Source organism: Pygocentrus nattereri, chromosome 13 (assembly GCF_015220715.1).
Source record: "Pygocentrus nattereri isolate fPygNat1 chromosome 13, fPygNat1.pri, whole genome shotgun sequence".
In the NCBI taxonomy this organism is placed as follows: domain Eukaryota; kingdom Metazoa; phylum Chordata; class Actinopteri; order Characiformes; family Serrasalmidae; genus Pygocentrus; species Pygocentrus nattereri.
The window spans coordinates 20,204,667-20,230,837 of record NC_051223.1 but is presented as its reverse complement, the minus strand read 5'-3'; the positions used below and the strand labels follow the sequence as shown (position 1 = coordinate 20,230,837).

Here is a 26,171-nt window from a genome sequence, read left to right as displayed (position 1 = left end):
ATAAACAAATTAAATATTAATAAATGTAATATCATATCTTGGAGGCTTTTGTGCAATTTATTTTCTGACACTAAAAACTAAATAACTTAATGGCCATTTTTTCTGGAAACGATATAAACAAAAACTGTGGTCAGGGCTGTCACCACAATCAATATCAAAGACAAGAAAAGTGAGTGCAAGTTCTATTTTATTTACCATAGTATTTACAGAAAGAAAAAAAACTGGACACATTATGCATTATTTAGAATCTACTTTGTATCTTTTTTTTTTTTTTTTTTTTTTTTTTTTGCGGCGGGGGTCCCTCATTGCTATCACAAAATATTTCTGTGGTTACCCCTCATTAGTGTTCTATCTGATTTGGCGAGTTATCACACTGTCCCTGTGGAGGTTTGAAGCAGTGCACGGTACAGTAGCCATATTCACAAAGCTTTATCCCCTGAGTTATTTAAGAATATCACAAGGTAGTCACACACCAAACAACAGGCTGAAAGAGAAACCACTAGGAGAAGATCCACAGAGGGCTGACCTTTTTCTGAGAAGTAGGGTCTGAGGAAGAGAAACATCAGCAATAGCTCTTTAAATAACTCCTGAGTGAACTCTTTGTGAATAGTGGCGTAAGTGTTGCTTTGTTTCTGCATTATAGTTCAGTGGAAAAGGGTGCTAGACTGATTCAAAATGTAAATGTGTCATGTGCACTAGTGTGTGATTATGCAGTAATCACTGTATTTGAACTGGTCTGCACGTCATAGCCACAAGATCCTTGTTTTAGCAACGTAGTTTAGGCTTCTATATGCGAACCTTCACTTCTACATGTGAGCATGTTATGCTTATTTTGTACTTGGTGCATCCTTTTCATACACACACACATATATATATATATATATATATATATATATATATATATATATACCTGATTTTAAAACATCTTTCCAAAGCTGTCTTTGGTTGATTATTGTATACTGCATGTCTAAATCCCCAAATTACCCAGACACCCATAGCTGTCAGTATTAGACTTTTGATGTCAAGAATTGAACTACGATGTATAATATGAACTTTCAACTTCAGACCATCAGAATGTAAAGCTGCCTTTCATCATTTACCATTCAGTATGCTATTAGTTTAGATCAGAAACTTCTACCCCAGCTATCTGACAGCCAGCGTAAAGATTTTGTCTGCTCCTAGCTATATTTGGCTATGTAATTTAGCACTGGGGACATTAATGATGTGACCATTTTGTGCTACTTTCCCTCTTTGGTAGCTCGTTATTTGGGTCACTGGGATATTAAGTGCCCTGACTGCTCACAAGGGCCATAAAATCGGACAGCGAGTAGCTAGCAAAGGAGAGTTCACAGTACAGTGCAGGGTAAACACAAGAAACAGTAGCTGGAAAGGTAGCTAATTAAAATGGTCTGCTTCATTCTTGTCATGTGGCCTCAAGTACAGTATTACAGCAAAACGTGGGATTATTCATTTGCAACTCCAATATTTTCCTTTGTATCTTAACCTTTTGATTTCCTTTGATCTCTCAAAATATCTATCTATATACATAGTAGTTTTACAAGTTAATACACTTAACTGGTTTTAAATACAGGTCAGGTACATTTACAGTACATACATTGAAGCATTTTTGCTAAATGTGTTTTGAAATTTGGTCAGAACCTCTATTGTCTCATCAAGTGCATCTCAAATAGATCAATGGTATCTACCCGTATGGTTCAGTCAAAATGTTGTTTTCAGCTGAAAACAACATTTGTGTAGTAAGTAGGCCGCCTGAGCAGTCTATGCAGATCACAGGGTTAGCCTTGTTAGATAATCAGCACCCACATCACTTTCTTTTCATTAGAATCCAATGAAGATAAAGTGTGTTTGCTGGAAGTGGTTTAAATCACTTACTGGATATTCAGTCAAGATGTTTCTTAAGCTTGCTCATTGAAAGATTTTTTTCTTCTCACACAGGAAGACAAACAGTGGAGATGCAATTGTGAGTTTACATATACTTACAGATATATGTGTATAACTTTGTTAAAGGGAAGTTCTACCAAACTAAGATGTCATTCAGATAGACATTAGGGAATATTAAAAAATAAACAATATCTATAGGTCCTTTTTTGCCTCAGTGTTAGTAATACTTGTAAAGGTAAACTGGATATTAAGGGTTTGTATAAAGTGCTGAAATTCAAACGATATTTATATCCACTTACAAATACAGCCATTGGCCATGTACCTCATATTCCCATTCCCAGACCATGGCCGCGATGCCCCGCCCTGCAGGACACCCTCTTGACTACAATCAGTGAGTCTTCAAACAATCACTCAGCAAATAATATGAACTAACTACATAGACCCTGTAAGCACCTGTAAGGGTCATGTCTATAGCGTAAATCCAAGCTTTAAGGGTCTAAGCATTTTTCCATAACACTTTTTAAAATGTGTCACAGTGTTCAGCTGAGCTGTTATCAGAGGTGGGTAGAGTAGCCAAAACTCATAACCCAGTGAAAGTATCGTTATGGCAGTCAGGTAAATGTAAAAGTACATTAGAAGAAAAAAAAACACCTGAGAAAGCGCTGAAGCAGCAAGTCAAAAAACTTCAGTACTAAGTAACTTAGAGAACTGCAGTTAAACATCTAGGTTCTATCAGCATAGGAACTGCTGTTTTGAAGACTCTATACTTCTCATTTTGGTATTAAACAAAATAAACAGAGCTCAAAGATCAGAGCTATGTCCAATCATAAAGCAGTACACATACTGTTGCCAGTGTAATGAGTAATGATGTTAAACATAAAAAAGCAATTAGTAACTAAGTGTCAATGACTAATATCAGGATTCAGTACTAGAAATTCATAAAGATTTTACTGGAGTACATCTAAGTGAGAAAATGTACCTAGTTACTAATCACCTCAGATTGTTCCCCTACATGAGAACAGACAGGGGAAGGCTTGCCACATCAAATAAACACCAGTGTTAAAGAAAAGATCACTTATTTTCAAAAATAATCACTGCTTTTATTTGATGTTGCAGTCAAGCTCCCCCAGTTTGTTCTCAACAAGGGGAACGTTTACATTCGGAAGACACTTTTATCGAGAGTGACTTAAAATTTAAATCATGTTATAGATGCAGGCAAAAGTAGCATTGGTGTTAGTCTTGCCCAAGGACTCTTACTGATACTCTGAAAAAAGTGACACTTTGAAATTTACGGTCTTGTGGTTGCAAATGAATAAAATGTATATCATGAACACAGTTATTGCCAAAATGAATAAGAAAGCAATTGTGTTGATGTAACATTCTATTTGTGTGCAACCACACATTTGAATCATGAACCATTTTTTTCAATGTATAGAGTGGTATTACCCACTACGCTACACTAATAACTATGGTTTTGAACAGCTTATGAAAAGTGTTACACAAAAGTGTTTAGACCCTGACCATTTGGATTTACAGTGGCAGAATAAGTAAAGCAGGATCATGGGTGTAGTTTATATGCATTATGACAGTTCTGTTGGCTCCAAGGACAGTCAGTCTGCAACAGAACACCTATGCTTGAATGTCACCTATGTACACATGGCTCTGCCAAAGAAAAGGAGTGTACTATCTCAAAATAAAAAAGATTGTGATTACATTATGCTTGGAAGGAGCCTTAAAACCTTCTCAGAATGTCTCTCAGCGACTCATCAGCACATACACTGCATGCTGTACATCTGCTCTGATTTTACAACTTTGCAATAATCCTCATTTTATCAGGACTTAGGCAGGCCTCAGCATGCCTAAACCTCCCTGGCCTACTCTTGTCTCACTTTCAAGGCATCCAGCTAAGCTTATAAGAGCTGTTAATGAGTCTTGGTGTAGATCTAAAGGAGAGTGTTGGGGTGTGACTATGGTCGGGGTGTTAGATCTTGCTGTTCTCCAGGTGCGAGTCGATGTGCTTGATTAGGGCATCGTCAGGGTAACCGACAGGGAAGATCACTTGGCACAGCGGGCAGCTCCTGACATCACTCTCTTCCTCAGTCTCCATCCACAGCTATACACAGTCCACACACACAATTCAGAGTCATTACAATAGTAGTATACACCATATTGTGTTATAGTAATACAGTTGAACTTGTAACATGTTTTACATTTATTAAAGCCCTTAAACTGCAGTTGTTGATTTTAAGACTTATTATTGAATAGCTACTATTGTTACTGATATTAACTATATATCTTCTAAGCCGCTTCTCCCTCAGGGTCATAGGGGGGTGCTGGAGCCTATCCCAGCAGTCATTGGGCGGAAGGCAAGATACACACTGGACAGGTCACCAGTCCATCGCAGGGCATATTAACTATAACTATTATTTAATTAATATTTAAAATATAATTAGGAGCCCACATATGATCCCATGCAGTTTAAAAGGGGGCATATTTGACATATTTTTGCATTCTATATTTCCCCCATTTGACATGTTTGAGTGGGTATTATGCATCAAAAAAACATAATTTATTCATAACCATTTCCAAGCACTCTGTATGTTTTAGACTTAGCAGCTACTAAATATTAATATAAATAAATAGTCTGTGTTCTGATTGGCTGCCCGTCATTGTGTCTCCTTTAGAAAGGTCTGCATTGTGTAACAAGAAATTTGCAGATCAAAATCCCCAATTAACCAACTTTGCTTAATGTCTTCTACTCCAATATTCACAAACAGGCTGCAGTAACAACAATCTTCATCACTTCAACACGACTGTATGGACTAAACTGCTGTAGGCTGACCGGATTTTCATATGTTCAATTCAAAATAAGTTGCTTTTGCTGCCTAATTTCTATATATGCACTGCATATTTTAGGAACTGAATGGCATGTTTTGATAGTTTTATCATCTTTACATAGTACATGAATTCAAATAACTGGAAAAATGCAATACTGAGATATTAGTTTAGAGTATCACTGCCTGGTTACTCACATTAATAGAAGGCCAGGATTGGGCATGTTCTGCATGCAGGTATCCAGGCGGGTGGCTCAGAGTGTTGGGGCGTGCTGGAATGGGGAAGGCGGAGCAGGAGGCAGGGCCTCTCATGGTAGACGCGGGGCCAGAGGCACCCAGTGTCCGTGGGGGACTGATGGGGTGGGGGCAGGTCCACTCCTCCTCATCTTCTGAGGAGTGGGGCGGCTGGGGGGCTGTGTGGAGTGGTGTTGGGCTTGGCTGGGACTCATAATGCAGATGGGACAATTCTGGGTGCTGGAAAGAGAGCTCCCTGGAGTGTCTTGGGGATTCAACTAGACCCCCTTCTCCTCCCACAGCCTGAAGCCCAGGCTGTGAGCCTCGTCTCTGGGCTAGAATATGTGGGCTGCCGCTGTGTTGTTGCTGCTGCTGCTGTGATTGCTGCTGAGCCTGCTGCTTGTGGTAGCTCTCTACGTAGGGTCGTGGTTTTGGCAGGGTGGAGACGGGGTCCAGTGTGAAGCGAGGAGGCCGCTGGTAGGCAGATGGGTCAGCCACCTCTGAGTAGCTGCGGCGCCCTTGAAAGCTAGCCCTCAGGTGGTGACTAGTTGGCCTGCAGGAGTAGGAGGCAGGGCCATCACTGATATCAGGCAGGGGCGAACGGCGGTGCATGTCAGGGGAGAGGCGTTGCAGCACCGGTGAGCGCCGCTGGGGCACAGGGGAGTGCCGCTGCTGGATAGGAGAATGGCGCTGCTGAATGGGAGAATGGCGCTGAGGAACAGGCGAATGCCTCTGGTGAGGAACTGGAGAATGGCGCTGAACTGAACACAAGACAGGAAGAAAGGTTTAACGCCGGTTTTATCTTAGCTCTGCAACATGGCATTTTTAAGCCCAGAGAACACTGATTATGTTCTCTGACTAATCCCCACAAACTCAAATGCTGGGTTTGGTGTGCCCTACCTGTAAATGATTATTAGGAGCGTCTAGAAAGTTTCCCACCATCCCCACTACATAATATGGCTCGAAATTACTCTTGAAAAGTTCTTGGCTTGGGCATAGTATTTTTCAAAAGTCTTTAATAATGTTATTGAACAGGGCTGCCCAAAGTATGGCCTGTGGGCCAAAGTTGGTATGCCAGGATGTTTAAATTTGGCTAGTCAGAAAGTTACTCTAACCCCACTAATCTAATCTAACTAGAGAGAATATTTTTATACTCTACATAACTTGTTACTTATGTTTTGTTCCATTAAAACTGTATTTTTAAGTATTTAGTATATGGTAATGTGTTACATTGTTTAATTTTTGCTTCTTGTACTTTGTTTACCTTGTTTTATGTAAGAAGTCTGCAACCTTTATTAGGTGCTAGCATTGTATGTAAGCAGTGGCCTCTTAAAGTTGGTCCCCTCTACTCAGATCAAATTTGCACCGTGGTTTCTTCTGATTCAAAGAGGCCTTTCTGGCATCTCGATTTTTAAGAATGCATACTATTAAGGAATAGTATAAAGCTGCTTGCCAACATTAGTGTTGATGTTGATATTGTAGAACATTGGACTGCAGAACTCTGGGCTTTACACATCTTATGGTATCTCTGGTTGAGTAATTCATATCAATACAATAATATACCTTCAGCAAACCTGGGCACTAATGTACTCTTTATTTTACTACCTAAAGCAAACAGTGTTTCAAATGTCAGAGCTGAAACTTAATAAGAATAAGCATATTTGCAATAACTGCAGCTTATCATTAGCATGACTCATAAAACACACACAGACCCCAAAAGATACACTGCTGTCTCTAATGACTTCCTCTTTCCTTCTATGTTTCCTCTTTTAGTCTTCATTGTTTTTCCAAATCATGTGTGGGTGAACCTCTCCGTACCATTTACTTCAAACATTCTAAATGTGAACTTTGACCGCGATATGTACAGTAGCAGTATATTTCTTGTTTTAAAAATTAATGAGCATAAGGCACAATCAAGTAAATACATTTTGCTGTGACTGAAAATGACAATTACAACTCAGTCCACCATCTACCAATGTTGTGTGTGGAGCTTACTGCACTGGTGAGATAGCAATCAGCCATTTAGAGAAATCATCACCTCCATCTATGAATCAGTAGCATTTTTTGTCTATCTCTGCTTCTGCTTTTAGTATGGTTTCCTATATCAAAGGGGAAACACCATTTATGGTCGTGCGGTTGGGTGCAAAAGTGTTAAAGAGATAAGGGGTGGGCTGTTTATACTCTTCAAGTCTCGAGCAAAAGGCTCTTAAAGCAAGAGATAACTAGTGTATGTGAAAAAATCCCATCGGAATCGAGCACGTCAAACTCAAGTTTGTTATGTTTTTTTGTGATATCCAGGCAAAAGACTTGTTTTGTTGATTTTCTATCTCATTTCCAAAAAAGTTGTGACGCTATGCAAAATTGACATAAAAACAGAATGCAATGATATGAAAATCATTGACACCGTTTTTAAAATTCAAAATAGTACAAAGACAGCACATCAAATATTAAAGCTGAGAAATTTTATTGGTTTTAAAAATATATATATATATGCTCACTTTGAAGTTGATGCCAGCAACACATTTCAAAAAAGTTGGGATGTGTTGAACCACCTCTTCTTTTAACAATACTTTGTAAGCGTTTGTAAACTGAGACCAATTGCTTGATATAGGATTTCAGCTGCTCAACAGTTCAGGGTTTCCTTTGTCATATTTTTCATTTCATAAAGCGCCAAATGTTTCACTGAATGACTGGTCTGAATCTTAGGCAGGCCAGTTTACCACCCAAACTCTTTTACTACAGAATGTGGTCTTGCTCAAATAAGCAAGGCCATCCCTGAAAAAGATGTCATCTATGGCAGCATATGTTGCTACAAAAAAAAAATCCTTAATGGTGCCCTCACAGATGTGCAAGTCACCCATGCCATGTGTACTAATGCACTCCCATACCATCACAGATGCTGGCTTTTCAATTGTGTGCTGATAACAAGCCGGATGCTCCCTCTCCTCTTTAGCCTGGAGGAGGCCACAGGACACTTCCCTGCATCACATCAGTCCATCTTAAATGAGCTTGGGCCCAGAGAAGGAGGTGGCATTCCTGGATCCTGTTTATATATCATTTCTCCTTTGCATGGTAGAGTTTTAACTTGTATTTGTGGAGGCAGTGACAAACTGTGCTCACAGACAATCATTTTCAGAAGTGATCTTGAGCTCATGCAGTGATTTCCACTACAGAATCGGGTGTGTTTTTCGGGTGTGTCTGTCAATATTACTGAGGAGCACAGTTTCTCAAATCTCTCTAAAATCAACTGACTCTTCAACCCTTCACCATGGCAACAATGCAGCAACACAATCATTTTCGATTTGCTGAAACAGCCTGTCATCACTGATAGTTAAGCACAGCAAACTATATTTAACACCATTGTTCAGATTACACGGTTACATTTACGGGTGTGTTTTTAATGCAGTGGCACCTAAGGGCCCAAAGATCATGACCATCCAATAATGGCTTCCAGCCTTGCCCCTTGCATACAGAGATTTCTGTGGATTCCCTAAATCTATTAATGCTATTATGTACTGTAGATAATGAAATCCCCAAGTTCTTTGCTATTTCATGCTGAGAAATGTTTTCCTTGAACTGCTGCACTATTTGCCATGCAGTCTTTCACAGAGTGGTGAACTTACTTCTGAAAGACTCAGCCTCTCTGGGAAGGTCTTTTTATATCATGTTACTGACCTGTTGCCAATTGACTACTTAGCTGTGAGATGTTCCACCAGGTTCTTTTTATTAGCATTACACAACCATACCAGTTTTTTGTTGCCAATGTCCCACTGTCCCACCGTTTCAACATTTGTTATGTTGTCTTTGTGCTATTTTTAATTAAAAATAGGCTTTTAATGATTTGCATTTCACTGCATTCTATTTAAATTTATGTTTTGTACAACACCCCAACTTTTTTGGAAACAGTGTTGTAAGTGAAAATAAGTTTCCTCTACACTTCAATATAGCATTTGCTGCAAAATTTAGTTATTATATAACTTATTATGTAAGTTATAAGTTATGTATTATATATATATATATATATATATATATATATATATATATATATATACACATATATATAAAATCATTTTTGCTCTCAGCTCCACACACTCAAGTTTCACATCTGCTGGCTGTAAAATGTTTGAATGTTTGTCTCAAAACTCCAGGCAATCAGAGCTGTCAAGGGGCTGTTCCTGTCAGTGCACCAATCATGGCATCTTTTCTTTTGTTATATGCTATGTGTTAAATTCAGCACATAACAGTGATTGATCATTAAAATGTGCAGATATATGTTCTCTGAAGACGTGTTAACTTGCTTTCACTTAAAAAACCCCCCCCAAAAAAAAAAAAAACCAACACGTCATTTGACCAGGGGCGCCAAAACATCTGCTATCTTGGACCCTGAAGCGTTATATTATGTAAAACGTTGCTGGGCGCATCACAGTCTAAGTCCTCATTAAGGCTACCTGTCTGCTGGAGACGCTTATTATAAGTACAATGCAGATGGAAATACACTCGATGCAGTAAGGCACTCTAATGAGTCAATGTATCATTCATTCATTCATTCTCAGTTTCACTAAATGACTGTATACATTAAGGCTAGAATGGTTAAGAATCTTGGTGTCTGTTCAGTACCTGGACTGGCCTGCTCTTGTGAGGCTTTCCTCAGGATTTCTGTCTGTTTGGCACTGAGCGCCTGCAGCTTGCCAAGTTCCTCAGTCAGCTCTGTGTAGGCCAGGGCCAGATTCACCCTGAGAGAGAAAGAGAAAGCGAGAGAGAGAGAGAGAGAGAGAGAGAGAGAGAGAGAGAGAGAGTGTGCAAGGAAGCGAGATACATAGAGTGTGAGCAACAACATGCTGCACATCATGCTACGTAACAGGGGCCTAATGCACTTGAATGTTGCACCTTTGGGAAGTTATAGACTGCAGTAACACAAAACATGACTGAAAAAAACAACAGAAAAAGGGATTTTGCCATCAGTAAGTCAAAAGTATTGAATGTGTCAAGATGGCCCATTTTCTATGAAACATGTAGACATTGCTTCTAATACACTGATATGGGAACTATTTACATATGCGAAGTAAGTCTGTCAATATTACTGGGGAGTACAGTTTCTCAAGTCTCTCTAAAATCAACTGACTCTTCAACCCTTCACCATGGCAACAATGCAGCCACACAATCATTTTCGATTCGCTGAAACAGCCTGTCATCACCGATAGTTAAGCACAGCAAACTATATTTAACAACATTGTTCAGATTACACTGTTCCGTTTAGAATCTGCATTATGTTAAATTGAAAAAGTTTCCATCAGAGTCTGATAATCATACATAATTGCCTTGTCAGAAAAGTCCATTTAAACATAATATTTTTTAACTTTAGATACCCTATGAAAAAGAAACAAACCAAAAAATGAAAAATTCTTGATCATATGCAAAAAAATGCAGATAAGTATGCCCACTCAGTACAGTGTGCCTTGATAGTGACATGAACCACTGTCTACCACTCACTTCTAGCTTAACCCAAAGATAAACTGTAGATTAGGGCACACATTAGAGCCACGAATCAAAAATAAGGGTAAGAAAAGGGGAGATAAGCGCGAAAGGCTGTGGTAGACTGAAACTTCGTCTGTCATCAGATCGCCTTTATCTGATCACATCCACACCAATTTCACACAAACCACCACTGCTTAACTCTAAAAAGACGCTTCTCCACTCATAGCTTTACGATGGTGTCAGATAAGGTGCAGTGGGGAGAAATACAGACTTAGTTGGTGCGCAAGCAAGTGCAAGCACGCAAAACAGCATGCTCTTTTTCCCCGTTACAAACATGTATTTTCACAGAAGGTTAATTAACGTAGTTGAGAAACTATTCATTATGGCACTGTAACTAGCTGTCAGCATTTTCCTACAGCGCATTCACCTCAATTAACATGTGCTTTTCTTACTAACCACTGCGAATATTCATGAGCATTCTCACTAGCAATAAATAGATGACAGTCACATGCAGCATGTAAAAACAGGGCAGCAGTTTTCATGTAAAACACAGTTAAATACCATGCATTCATTCTTTTTATTGTTATCTTCTAAACTTCCAAATGTCTGTATTATAGAATATTATGAACTATATTAGACACATCACTGTGTTATTGCATTTCATTTTTCATTCATTTATTCATTCATTTGTTCATCCATCTATCCATTCACGCGTATCCATTCACGCGTTCAAAATATCAGTTTTTGCTGAAACAAATTAGAAACATTTCGGGGAAATGGTCAAAGATAAATTTACTACAAATGGAAAACAGGAAGTATATAACATTGGTTTGCACAATGACAGATCTCATAGAGTTAATGAGGAAGTTCATATGCGCCAAAAACCACAAAACTGCCCGAATGAGTGAGTCACGAACTTTCATGGCCAAAGCTGAACCTCAAATGCACGCTCAAAAGAGGAACACTAGCGCTACAGCTATTAAAAAGCTTGAGCCTATCTGAATAAATTCTGTGTCTTTCAATTTTATATAATCACGCTTTGAGAAAACTTCAGAAACGCATTCATATTCAAGGCACTAGTCCTAGCAGCAACATGCAAAAACAGGCCAAACTAAACGACATACTAAACACAGCGATCAGTGAACTTTCGGGTTCCTGTGTGCTGCCATCCTTGGTGAGCTGTAGCATTGTATATTCTTACCATGCTGCGAATGACATGATGTCCCCCCGCTGGCTGACCTGGCCATCTGGACATCCCCACACCAGTATAAGTGGCTAAGTGTGAAGGGTAAAGGCTCTCTGTATCTCCAAATGTTACAGGTGCCAGGCCAGGAATTCATTCTATCAAGCTCTACTGTCTGAAGACCCACACTCTATGGAACTCTGGGGCTTATTGCTTAACGTTTTAGACAACGTGTGACTTTTCTCTTCACACTTCAACACATACTGACTGATACACACACACACACACACACACACACACACACACACACACACACACACACACACACACACACACACACACACATACACACACACACACAGACAGTCTTCTAAAAGCTCCACTTTGAAGGCATCACCTTTAGCTTAGAGCTCCTTGAAGTTTCTGAAAGTGTGAACTCCTTCCGATAAATGTGTAAAATGGTGTGCTACAGAGGAAGCTGGCATGATGACAGGGTCAGAAAATTTCTCTCTAATCCCAGTGAGCACAGTCATACATGTGTGTGTGTATGTGTATGTGTGTGTGTGTGTGTGTGTGTGTGAGACAGAGACAGAGAGATAGGGAATGATGTACAGATTTCATGAATCTAAACATAAAAAGGATATTGTCACTTTCATTAACCTTGCACCTCTAATATAGTAACTTTGTAGTAGAAGATAAAAAAAAGATCTTCACTTTAAAGTACCTTAATACAATAAAATTTTGTTCCAAGTAATGTTGGGCCATTTCTATTGGTCCATTCATGATGCAATGCTCACATATTGTAAAGAGCAGCTTGTGTTTTCAAGTGGTGTAAAAATAAAAGCCAATAAAAAAGGAGTTACGAGCTTTGACACCAACAGTCAAGGTTGGGGTGGAGAGTACAGTGCTTACCATAGGATTACTCAACTAAAAATTGAAGCACTGAGACAAAATATGCTGGAGTGAAAGTAAAAGCATTTCTGCATCTAAACTAAATGCCAACATTTAAACATGTTCAAGTATCTAAACATGAAAAAATATCAACATCTAAACATGTTCAAGCATCAAAAAGCAAAAATATCAATACATTTTATTACCGAGCTTTTATGAGTTTGCATAAATTTTACAGGCATTTATGATGTGATATGGTCAGATATAAAGCATTGCACCTTTTGAGATCTGTAATGAGTATGAAGATCTAAACCAAAATATAAGGAGTAAAAAATATGTTCCATGTATATTACATTCCGAACGTTTAAGGGGGAATTCCACAAATGTTTCCGCAAATCTCTGTATAATTCAGCCATTGACGTCAGTCATTCAGAGTGGATTCATGTGAAATTGCAGAGAAACTGTGATTTCTTCACAGTGGTTGTACAGGAACCAGGGGCTGTGATGTCTAAAAGGCAAACGTATGCCATGTTATTTACTGTCTGAAACCACCAGTGAACCTACACCTTAGCTGAATTTCTGTAATGTAACATTTTTGAGGGTAAAGTAGTGATAAATCTGAAATCAGTTTTTCTTTACATTCAAAAATATGTTTGCGGTGAAAATATCGTTGTGGCACAATTCACATCAAACCACTCTGAATGTCTTTGTTTATATCCTAACAATTTAAAAATGCAGAAAAAAAGTACAATCAGTTAAATATGTGGCACTCCGACTGACGATATCAATCATTTTAGAAGTCTGGGAGTGGTACCATTTGACTGTACTCGTGTGTATGGCTCTGTTAGTGTGTGTATGTGTTGAATGCATATGTAGGCATGCATGCTTGTGCATTGTGGCACCTTTGAGAGAATATTGATGATTCTACAGAGTGTGTATGTGTGTGGGAAGGCATATGAGTGGGCTGCATGAGCTGTATCTGACCTTTGCCCATAAACTAGAGTTTAGAATATTTGTTTACTTGACACTGATAAATGTTGCCTCACAGGCTGCATATCTTACATCGCTGAATAAAACATGAATATGAAATTATTCCAATAATCCCAGTTAGCACAGCCCACACAGCTCACCATACTATACACTCTCTACAAGAGCCCAAACAAGCAATCATGACAGTCTGGGTATTATTATCCAAAACAAAAAAAAAACCAGGACAGTTGGATGATAATAACTGAACAACGCATGAATAAAATGAATACCATAAAATGAATGAGGAAAAATATACAGCCTACTTTTAAACTTCAAAGATCCGACTTTCATGAAGAGCTCACTGCTGAAGAGCGTGTGCTGCTGGAGCCAGCCGTGTGAGGAAAGCACTTTCTACTGACGGAAGAGCAGTTTCTGTATATAACATGCTGTGATGTGCAGAAAATATGCTAGATTAACATTGATTAATCATATTGTCACTGTCAGAACAAAAGCTCACATTTCCAAGAAAGTGATATTACAAAGGAAGAACAAAATGATCCAAATTGATGTAAGATAATGTAAGAATGTGTGGCATTTATGTTCTAACACTATGGTTTTAGCAGGTTAATTCAGATATTATATAATATATATGTGTTATGCAAGTAACTAGGTTGCTTTAAAATTGCACTGAATGTCTAGAAATTAACCGAATTAATAAGTTAACAGAATGCAAAACACACACAACTTACTATTAACAGCTCAATGAACTCAAAATTTGAAGGCAGCCCAGTTACATTTTTTAAGACACTTGTCACACAGTGGGCTGTGCTGAGTTAGTTTTTTTTTTGCACTTTCTGTAAAGTGGTAATATTAAGCTTAAGATGAAAGTGCAGCTTGTCATGAAATAAATCACGATGGAAGATCTTGCGATTTGATCAGTTTATCTCTTTTGTGGTCTGATAAACATTCACCAGAATTCAGAAGCTTGCGTGACTGTGACAGGAAAACCTTTTCATGTTTTGATTTTTTTCCTCTCAGAATCTCCAACCCTTCAATAAATCAAAGTCACATAAGAGCCAAAAACCTCTGAAGTCAACAACAAGGCAAATTAGCAGGGATTTTTGCAGCAAGTTTTGGCCATTTACATTAAATGCCAGCACTTACAAGAACTGACGCTGCGATTCAGACAGAGAATGCGAAGAGAGGGGGGGTGGGGGGGGGCCGCCTGTGAAACTCTGAGACGAGCGAGATGGAAAAGGAGTAGGCTTCTAGATACACATCTCCGCTCACAGTGTACTTTCAATTCTCTAGCAATTTCTCCATCCTCAGCGAGTGAAGACTGGGCTTTAAAACCACTAGGTAGATGAAGAAATGGTGCGGAATGTAGAGGACGCAGAGTGAGGAAGGTGTGTGTGTGTGTGGGGGGGGGGGGGGGGGGGGCGGTTACTGAAGGGGGGAAACAGAAGGGTGTTTTTTTTTAATGACTTGTGTGTGAAACTCACAGAAGGAGAAGATTTTTAACCGCTGCGGCAGTGGCGTGATGGTTAAAAGTACTCTTACTTTTCTCAGAAACCATACTGCCCTCTGCTGCTCAACATCATGTTCACCAGGGCATCTGAATATGTAACAAATTGCTCAAACACAGACTAAAATGACTAGATGATGACTCTACACAGCAAATCTGAGTGAACAGAGTGCTCTGCAATAAGGTTTGCAGTTACTTACTGTTCATCTCCCACCTTCTTTATCCACTCCACGTCACACTGGGCACAGCTGGAGCTCACCTCCTGTCCCGCAAACCAACACAAGAAACACATATAACACATCAGTTACAATCCTATCACATAACATTTTAACAATGTCATAATAAGAAATATTGACCTTAGCACAACCCCCCCGCGACCCTCACGGAGAAGCGGCTTAGAAGATGGATGGATGGATGGATGGGTGGACCTTAGCCCATTGTAGATGTTCTATAGATGCTCATCTTGTCTTTACTTGACATTCAAGTGTAAATCTATTAAATCTATCTATTATGCGACTCAACGGTATTGAACGTAACAGATTGTAATAAATCTAATCCAAAACCGTAACCCAATCCTAAACTTGGCTCTAACCATAATGCTGTTGAGTTTTACCACATGTTTTGTTAACAATTTACGTATCTGTAGATCATCTATAAGAGGCTATTAAACAGATAAACAATATAAATTTTGCAGTATTTAGACAAGTATTTTCTTTAAAAATAACCTGTAAAAACTCAAGATCCACAATAATTAGCATGTCTTCTACCTCAGGTGGCTGTGGAGGTTTGGCATGAACCCCAGCATCCTCCGAACATTTTACACATGTACTGTGGAGAGCACTTTAACAGGCTCCATCACCACCTGGTATGATAACTGTGCTGACATTGAGTAGAAAACATGCAGAGGGTGTTGCGAACAGCCTAGTACATCACTAGGGTCCAGAAGAAGGCACAGAAGCATTAAGTCCAGAACCAGACAGTTCTGAGACAGTTTCTTCTCCATCAGCTGCTGAACACCCCTAAACCATGTTCATGGACAATTCACACCGCACACACACACACACACACACATTTATTTATATGTATTTTTGTATTTAAAAGGGCATGATGCACCAAAGTGGCATGATTAAGGACATGATGCACCAAAGATTTTTAATCACCTTTGCACCTCTGTAAATGTGATAATAAATGTGATTTTATTAATTTTGATTCAATTTGAATCCATGCAATTCTTTAGACCTTTTTTCACTATCACTGACACATATTCACCTCTTTTATGAAAATTGTGAAAGTGCATATTAAAAATCCTGGAAGGAAAAGGCTGAAATATAAAGGAGTGTCTAAATATTGAAAAAAAATAATAATAATAAATGTGCTTCAGATTTGGAAAACTTGGTTTATCACTAAAAGAGAAATGCTAGATGAGAATCATCAAAGCTACATCAAGAATGATGTTTACAGGTGTTCAGTGGGCAATGGTGAAATGGGGCAGCGACTTCAGCCCTCATAAGATGTCTCTGAATTGTTAGGGCAACAGCCATGTACAGATGACAGAGGGCTATCAAAACTGCTCTACCAAGAGCTACTAAGGGTGTAAAGCCCTTCAAGATTCGTTTTGTATTGTACCGCATAAGCTGGTGGTGTTAACTTCAGGATTTTGTGTGTAACAGCTTTTGATGGATACTTTGATTAGCATTTTTTGTTACTGTTTCACTTCAAATTTGCAAAACATTTTGATGGAACCCAGCTAAAGCAAGGACTTTAGCTACAGTCTGTGGTTTAGGGATGACTATGTTTTTGACAAATATGGGTCCTTTTGCCCTTCAACTGCCCTTTAACTACTTTCATTTATGGACCTATGTAAAGAATTTAAAGTAGATGTGTTTATACGGACCTGTTGTCTCTGGTTATTCTGAAGTTCTCTTAACTCTTCCTGCAGCCTCTCACACTCAGCTTTTAGCTCCTCCTCCCTCTGACACGCCCCCTGAGCCTCATGCCGTGCCCCTTCAAGCTCCGCTTCCAACTGCTGCAGTTTGAGATCAGAGAGAGTATCCAGACTACGGGAGCTCTGAAGGGTCAAAGCTGGACAGTCCAGCCCTGGTGCAGAAAACACATATGCATGCACATGAAGTCAGTTGTTTGTATAATCGACAGTAATCCATTCTTACCAGCCAATGTGTCTGTCTGTATGAGAAGAAAAACGTTTTGCTTTTATTTACAGAGATCTGGACACAGTGGGACACATATCAAAGCTTAAAGCTCAGCTTCTCATCAATAGTCGCTCAGCAACAAATCATGAACACTCCTGATGCAATAACATACACAGGTGATCCTCAAAGCGGCCGCTGTGTGTCGACCTAAAATATCCTTTCCAATGTCTGTCTGAGCATCAAATGGCGAAACAGACTTTGATCCATTTCACCTTGCAGTTCTCATTCCCATAATATGTGTTAGCAAACTAACAAACAGTGACAAAACACTGGACCAAATCAATACGTTCTCTTCTCTTCCCCTCCAAAAAGATTAGAAGGAATCTTTTAGGTTGATTTCAACTAGTGTTTTGACCAAACATATAAAAAATAGACAAACATGATTGTTTTCATGTCCAGATATGACAACATAAGGGTTTTTTCCTCAGTGACAGTCTGTCTCAGTTTTTCTAGCCAGATGAGATGTTTGCCTCATCGCCTGCACCGACCATTGTCATCTCAATTACCTGAACTTAGTTTATAGTCCCTCCTATTTATCACTGTGTCCAGCTATGTCTTGTTACTGTCTATGTATTTATAGTCCTTGGCTGGTTCCTAAATCACATACTGTTCTACTTTACATATAAGTAGCTTTGTCCTATTTTGACGTACTATTCAGCATGATAGTATGCGATTTGGAACACAGCTGCATAACAAAGGTCTTCAAATAATGGCAACTGTAACTGAACATGACACAACATATCTAAGAAATCTAACCAATAACTAGTCACTTATTTATTATTAGCTAACAAATGTGCATTGTTATTGTTTGGTAACATGGTTAGTTTATCATTAGTTCCTAGTGTATGTTCTTGTTGTTTTGCTTCTCAGTGTTTTCTAGCATATGTCTTCCCTTTCTTAGGGATCCAAGCACCAAAGGTCTCTTTGCTCAGAATTGCATAAATTATTTTTCTTCCCTTAAACAAATTATACTGACCAAATCTCGCATACAGACAAGAAATTTGGCCAATGGGTATTTCTCCTTCCCACTACTCAGGCACACAAGATGAGCCTGATTGGCCTGAAAGGGGTGCTGTAGTGTGATGTTTTATGTATTAGCCCATACCAACTACACCATGAGACTTACAGACATAATTCTAGGTACTGTTGATATCTTGGCTCATACTAAACCAAAAGTTCAACAAAAACTCCCTCCCTCATCAGCCCCATCAGGAAAGAAATTGACATACAGAACCTTCTACTGTAAATTAGTCCTCGATTTCAAAAAAATCCAGTGGAAGAATGCGAAAGCACTAGTGATTGTATTAGCCAATCAGAAGCCAGCACCCTGTTCTTATATTTATGCATTTAGAGCAGAAGTCAGCATGAGAGACTGCACTGAACCTGTTAGCATAGTTCAGGTGCTGGAGCGAGACGGTCTGTTGTTGCACATTTCATGATAACCACTTTGTTGTCTGAACTTTCTACCCACTCCATTCCCCCACGCTCTTCCAAGAAAGGGTAGTTTACAAGCGCCATAGCAGTTAGGAAAGTGAGGTGAGCAAGCTACTAGTCTAGCAGCTACCAAGGTGAAAACATTAGCCCCATCAGAGAGCAGAGTAAACAGAAACACAACAATATACTGACATTTATAGACAACATTGTCACCACCTTCTGGACAGGAGCATTGTTGACAAAAACAGCTGTAACTCATGAAAGCTTTTGTCTGATTTTAATGAAACTTGATAGGCTTGTGTTCTGAGATAGCCTGTCAGTTCTGGCACTTGTACAACAAGGAGAGAGGGGGTACTATAAAAGCTAAGTAGCTGTCTATCAGTATCCCCATGGTCTGTTAATCTGCACTTTTGCTAGATTCATCTTTGAGCTTGCTTACAGTAGTGTTTTTAAAGATGACAGGATGATTGGAAAACTATAGCTGTCATCTGCCAATCTGCTTTCAGCAGACATAGTCTTAATGTTCACCAGTCATCATGAAATTTGAATAGGGTATTTGTATAGGGACATGTGAGTACCCTATAACACTTCAAAATAATTGGCCATTGGGGGCGCTACTCAATTTCTAACATTCTACATCATTTTATTTGTGGACATGAAACTGGATTCAAAGAATGCAATTTAGTCTGCCTAATAGCTTATTAAGTGTTTTCATAAAATGTATTAATAAAACCAGTATTAAAATAATCTGGCATCTGTAGGTAAAAATGTATCAAAAATGTAGACATTTTTATTCACCACAGTCACCACATATTGATTATTCATTGTCGTCTTAGCAATTGTGAAATAAATTATAAAAACTCAAACATTGTTAGTCTCATCATCTCAATTGAATTGAATTCAGATTTAGTTGAGGAATACAAAAATCTGACCCAGACTGGCCTTTGGCCAGACTAGACGCTTCACTGCCCAATGAGACTTATGATAATTAAAAACCTAAATGCTTTTATTTTTTCTTGATATTTTGACTTATTTTTTCAAAGTCTGCAGCTTAATAAACAAATGTCATAAGAAATATCTGTACTAAACTTGATTAATAATCATAATATACAGAGCACTTTTGAAAAAGTCTGACTTCTATCATTTATCCTGCTAAAAGGCTCCAGTCTATCATATTAAACCTCATTGAGCTTATACATGTTTGGACCCTGCAGATCTGCTGCTCGTGGGTATATATGTAAAATATTATATATATTTTTTTGGGAATACCCCAATATACTATATTCTTGCTCATTGATTCCCAGTTACTAAGGAATAGCTCACACATCTATCCTGCCATCTTGGCCATTTCAATTCCCAGCCCTGGGTCTAAGGAAAAACTGGTGCTGCTCAGATTTCAGTTGGGGCTGTCCACAGTACAAGTGACCAAGTCATAGACTCCTCAAAGCACAATTAAAGAATACAGGTGCAGTACAATGCACAATTACGTTCAAACACAATGATATGCAGAACAGCAAAATATGAAAAGGACAGTAAATTGTTAGATGATTGGATAGGTGTGGATCTTTTTGTTTTGTGTTAAATTGCCCATATCATCGAATCATGGAATTTTTTCTCACTTTTTAATGTATTTGAAATTTTGAAATGTATAATTTATTACCCAACCCACATAGTTCATGTAAAGAAAGCTGGAAAAATTCTTTGTTCAAGTAATTGTTTTTGTGATGTTCTGTAAACCAATACAGGGCAGCCAATTTACATATATCTGTTGAGAAATGTGAAATTTAATTTTGTATGAATTAATTTTCTTATTTTACATACATTATAAGTGGACTTCAGGGAAAACAATCAACTGAAAGAAGAATGCAGGAAATTGGCTCTTTAATATTTAGTGTTATGTGTTGTCTTCCACAAATGCACAGTAGATGCAGCAGAGCCAGAGGCATGTGCCGTGTGGTGAGCAGCAGGCCAGCATGGCTGGGCTCAGCTCCCGCTGCCTCCTCATTTCAGCCTGCCAGCAATGACGCCTTGATGATGGAGGATTGGAGACTGCACTTCTCCCCCAGTGTGGGCACTGTGATTCAGCTGCTCATAAAGAAACAGTCCTTGAGCAGGCACCTATTGTGATGGTTCAGCAATAAGCAAGCGTGAACTACCAGACGCCCACATACACACCTACATTCTGCAGTTTTTCTACACTCTAGACTTCAGTTCATACGCTTGCAGCCAAAATCTAATCTCTTGTCTCATACGGAACCACACATCCCCCCGTTGCATAAACTGGTTGAATTGAATTGTAGGTTGCACTGCATGAGTCAGCTTTTCAAAGAATTTCATCTTATCCAGTCTAAGGACCAGGGGTCAGAGAGTATGACCACCAGAGTCTGTGGTGACCTTTGAGGTTCTCCTTTCCCTTGTGGCTCATTTTGGACATAGAAAGTGAGTAGCACAAACTGTTTGTACAGCCATCAAACAATAACAACATACTGAGGGAAAGCAAGGAGTTGAAAAGAAGTTGTTTTCTTTCTTCAGGGAACTGACTGGAGTTAACGATTTTGTTCTTTCTACAAGTCCTAGAAGTTAGACAGACTGGATGTCAATTAATGTTGCTGAAAATCATAAAAATGTCACAAGTATACAGTGCTACTTCATTTTCATGGTGAAAAAAGGGGCTGAAAATTGATTGTTAATTAGGTGTCTAGACTCTCGTCAAATTTAGAGCAATTGTGAACATTTAAATAAGCTTTTTCAACCAGGAGGATGCTATTTTTGTTTCTCTTTTGAGATGTGTGTCTTCTGTACAGGCTGTGCACAAAAATAGAATACACGCCAATACAATTTACACATATCCCCTCAAACCTACCCAGGTTATATATATATATATATATATAACTTATGTAATATAGGTTACCCTTTATTTGAAGGCTACCTACGCAGGACTTGATACTGGTGTTATAAATTAAACAGATGTCTGTCACTTTACTTTAAAGCCTTTTATACTGTGTAATTTACTTCATAAATCATTTAACCAACATGTATCCAATGTTAAATATTTAAAATATGCAAAAGCACATATGACATATTGAAATATACATAAGCATCGCATAGACGCTTTTTGCCATTAGATGACGTAAGTAAATGACACACTGACGTACTGACTAAAGGAGCCTTAGATTACAGTGACAAACATTTTTTATTCATAATACTGTTATGAAGAATCATTCCCACATGATGGAATGCAACAGCATATATAAGATTGTGATGCCCTGGAATAAAGTGATATTTTTAAACGTATTTTGCCATAAATGTACATATACATCAACACACACAATTTCTGTACTTAAGTAAAAGTAAAATGATGCTGGAGCCTGGAATGTAAGAAACACCCTGGACAGGTCGCCAGTCCATCGCAGGGCAGACAGACAGACAAATACATACACACATGAGCACCCGGAGGAAACCTATGCAGACACAGGGAGAACATGCAAACTCCACACAGAAAGGACCCTCGTCGCCCAGCTAGGAACCAAACCCAGGCTGTAATCAAGTATAAATGTGCAGAACTGATATATGGTGTTCTTTATTTGGACTTTCCCTTATAAGTTGCATTACTTGGACATGCTTCATAACAGTGGAACAAATGTCCATGATTTCATTTTAACACCCTTCACTACAATGTCATTTATTTCATAAAACATCTTATGTTGATAAAAGCTGTTCATACTCATTTTAGCTTTATAAGATTATTTATAGCTTCTGCATGTGTTATAAAGTCCTTATGTAGGTAACCTTCTAATAAAGTATACTTTGATATGTAATACATACCATACATAATACGATTTTTTTCAGGCTCTAAACATTACCATTACCATAACTTCACTAACCAAAACAAAAAAGGATTTTTTTCCTTTCAGAAAAAAAAAAATAAAACATAAACCATTCTGTTGAATTTGCCATTGTAGGTTATCCCTATTGTTCTTAGTGTCCCTTCAAAATGAAGACATTTTTGTCCTAAAAACGAATAAAGACAAAAAAAAACAACAACACAAAACACACATAAACAGCTAAACGGGACTCACTGTGTGTATCTGGACTGGCATGTAGTTGCAGGTACTGCATGTCTTTGCTGTGCAACTGTGTGTTGAGTTTGTGTAGCGAACTGTCCCGCTGCCTCAGTGCACCCTCCAGACTGTGGATCCGCTCCACGTGCTTCTCTACCAGAGACGTCTGGGGTACAAGATAAGAGAAAGACCAAGAAACAGAAAGATCTAAAGGCAGACACGGTCACTGAATTACCAAGACAAAGGAATAGACTGAGAGAAAGGACATTGTTTTACACTTTGTGAGAATGCCTAATGACTCTGTGTCAACAGCCAAAGAAAAGAATGTGTAAACTCAACAGCTGATGGCTAGTTGAGTGTGTGAGTGTAGCGAGAGGCACAGATGCTCTGACGCTTGCATCATGTAATGTACAAAACCCAGTCCTTTGGCCAGAGCCAACTACGGAGCCATTTGGAACGCATGAATAATAATGACAGTGTAATTATACATACAAAATTTAGGAGCTTCAGGTTTCTAAAGCAGCAGTAGGTAGTCTGCAGGCCTGGCCTGACCACATGAGAGCAAAATCATTTGGCATCTCGTGGCCCTGTACCCAATTAGTAGGTACGGATAGTCCAGATTAATCAAATGGACACCTGGCTAGATTAAGGCCCAGAGCAGATGCTGGGGCTACTTATAACTCCTGCCTGTGGTTTCTGGAGCCAAACTTAGCATGCTGTCAGTATAGATGCTAGACTTTTATATGAATGTTTTAGCAAGATCCATATCTCACACTCACCATCTTGTCTAGGTCTCTTTGGAGATTGGTCTTCTCCATGTGGATCTTCTCATAAGCTTGAATGACATCTTCCAGCTGTTCCTCTCTCTCCTTACTCTTCTGAAGCTGGATGCCACACAAACAAATGCATGTGCATAAAAAGATGAAAAAGGTTCTTCTGAAGTCCTTTTCTGATGATGCCACATAAAACCACTGCAGATGACATGTGTAAGGTTGAAGACTTTTTTAAAATAAGAAGCTTTACATACTGTAAAGATTCAGTAAACATACAGCAATGTGCCAATAGATTCATAAGTTGTTGGTGTTCTCAGAACAATGGACTGACCCCAGAGCTCAGACCACAGTATCACTGAATGTGTTTGGAAATACACAACTCCAATTCCAAAAAGTTGGGACGCTGTGTAAAGTGTAAATAAATGTAAATAAAACCAGAATGCAATGATTTGCAAATCTCATAGACCCAGATTTCTTTCACTATAGAACACAGAACACACATCAGATGTTGAAAATGAGACATTTTACCGATATAAGATATTAACTCATTTAGAACTTTATGGCAGCAATGCATCTCAAAAAAGTTGGGACAGGGCCGTGTCCTACCATGGGTAGTATCCCCTCTTCTTTTAACAACAGTCTGTAAACATCTGGGAAGTGAGGAGATGAATTGCTGGAGATTTGGCAGAGGAATATTGTTCCATTCTTGTCTGATGTAGGACTGTAGCTGCTCAACAGTCCTAGGTCTTCTTTGTTGGATTTTCGTTTCATAATGTGCCAAATGTTTTCTATTGGTGAAAGGTCTGAATGGCAGGCAGGCCAGTTCAGCACCTGGACTCTTCTTTTGCAAAGCCATGCTGTTGTGATGGATGCAGTACGTGGTTTAGCTTGTCTTGCTGAAATATGCTCTTCCCTGAAAGAGACACTGTCTGGATGGGATCATATCTTGTCCTAAAATCTCTATATTCTGCTCAGCATTGATAGTGCCTTTCCAGATGTGTAAGCTGCCCACGGCATAGGCACTAATGCAACCCCATACCATCAGAGATGCAGACTTTTGAACTATGCACTGATAACAAGCTGGATGTTCCTTCTCCTCTTGAGTCCACAGGACACGATGTCTGTGGTTTCCAAAAAATTTTTTAAATTATTCATCTGACCACAGAACAGTTTTCATTTTGCCTCAGTCCATTTAAATGAGCTTTGGCCCAGAGAAGATGGCAGCGTTTCTGGGCAGGGTTGACATATGGCTTCTTCTTTGCATGATACAGCTTAAATTGCATTTGTGGATTGCAAGGTGAACTGTGTTCACTGACAATGATTTCTGCAAGTGTTCCTGAGGCGATGCAATGATTTCTACTGAAGAATCGTGCCTGTTTTCAGTGTAGTGCTGCCTGAGGGCCTGAATATCATGAGCATCCAATACTAACTGTCAGTCTTGTCCCTTGCGTACAGAGATTTCTCCAGATTATCTTTTCGTAATATTATGTACTGTAGATGGTGGGATAACCAAAGTCTTCGCAATTTCAGTGAAGTCTTTGTCAGTGCCTCTGTCACGATTGGCTCTTACCACTCCTCCATGTGCTTGTTACCATCTTCCATGTGCTTTTCTGTTTTGGTCTAGTCCACGTGCCATCTTTGTTTTGATATCTTCAAAGTCTGGCCCCCTTGTTTTCAGTCTCCGCCCATGATTGTTTCCACCTGTTTTCTGCCTGTCCCTCGTTATCCCTGTTTGTATTTAAGCCCTGTGTTTTCTTGAGTTTCTTGTTGGTCTTTGTTTGTATGTATTGTTTGTAGTGAGGTGTTTGATCCTTTGGCATTTTCCGGCTCCGTTGTGTGTTTTCCCCTGTGTGCATTTATGTTATGTCTGTCCCTCCTTATATCTGTGTTGGCTCCCTGAGCCTGGACTGTTACAACTGTGACATGGATTTGCCCCGATTAAATCTTGCTTTTCTCAGCACGTGCGTCCGCTTCCTCATCGCTCCACGTTACAGTCTTAAATTGTTCCACAATTTTAAGATGCAGTTTTTTGCAGATTGGTGAACACCTACCCTTATTTGCTTCTGAGAGATTCTCTTTAATGCTCTTTTTATACCCAATCATGAGAGTTAGTTGCAAATTGCCTCTCTAGCTGTTTTTATTAGTACCACTTACTTGTCCAGCCTTTTGATGCTCCTGTCCCAACTTTTTTTGCAATGTGCTGCCACCAAGATCTAAACGACTTAATGTTTCTTTCGACATCTGATATCTGTTCCATGTTCTATATTAAATAAAATATGTGTCTATGTAGATTTGTAAATCATCACATTCTGTTTTTATTCTACACAGCGTCCCAACTTTTTTGGAATTGGGGTTGGACTGTGAGAAGCAGGAAATGCAACGAATGTCTAAGACTCAACTTTGGAGATGTGGAAATATTCCTCTAGATTTCTTTGAAAAACTCAAAGCAAGTCTTTCAAAAAAAGAACAGAAGCTGTAATAAAAGTAAAGCGTGGACACACTAAATACTGACAAAATGTGCTATGTTTAGTTGTTGCTGTTTATTTTTCTGATGCTGAAGAATAACTTGTACAGTTCTTGCAGTTTTGATTGGAAATTAAATGCATGAATAGTAGTCCCAAGCCAAGAGTCGTGAGTGAGTGAGAGTAAGAAATATGACTATGAGTGAACTTTTAAAATG

The 26,171-nt window shown here is 38.9% G+C and overlaps 1 protein-coding gene across 1 annotated transcript in view; it reads right to left on the bottom strand.

Annotated features, from left to right (window-relative positions):
* Window positions 1-260: 260 nt before the first annotated feature.
* tbkbp1 (TBK1 binding protein 1) overlaps window positions 261-26,171 on the bottom strand; it is a 75,688-nt gene continuing 49,777 nt past the window's right edge. Inside the window, exons 4-10 of the mRNA XM_017695923.2 lie at window positions 23,498-23,602; window positions 22,737-22,884; window positions 16,908-17,110; window positions 15,214-15,275; window positions 9,588-9,703; window positions 4,935-5,731; window positions 261-4,015 (exon numbers count right to left, since the gene is read on the bottom strand). Of these exons, the coding sequence (XP_017551412.1) occupies window positions 3,884-4,015; window positions 4,935-5,731; window positions 9,588-9,703; window positions 15,214-15,275; window positions 16,908-17,110; window positions 22,737-22,884; window positions 23,498-23,602 (1,563 nt within the window). The 3' untranslated portion in view covers window positions 261-3,883. The remainder of the gene's footprint in view (window positions 4,016-4,934; window positions 5,732-9,587; window positions 9,704-15,213; window positions 15,276-16,907; window positions 17,111-22,736; window positions 22,885-23,497; window positions 23,603-26,171) is intronic.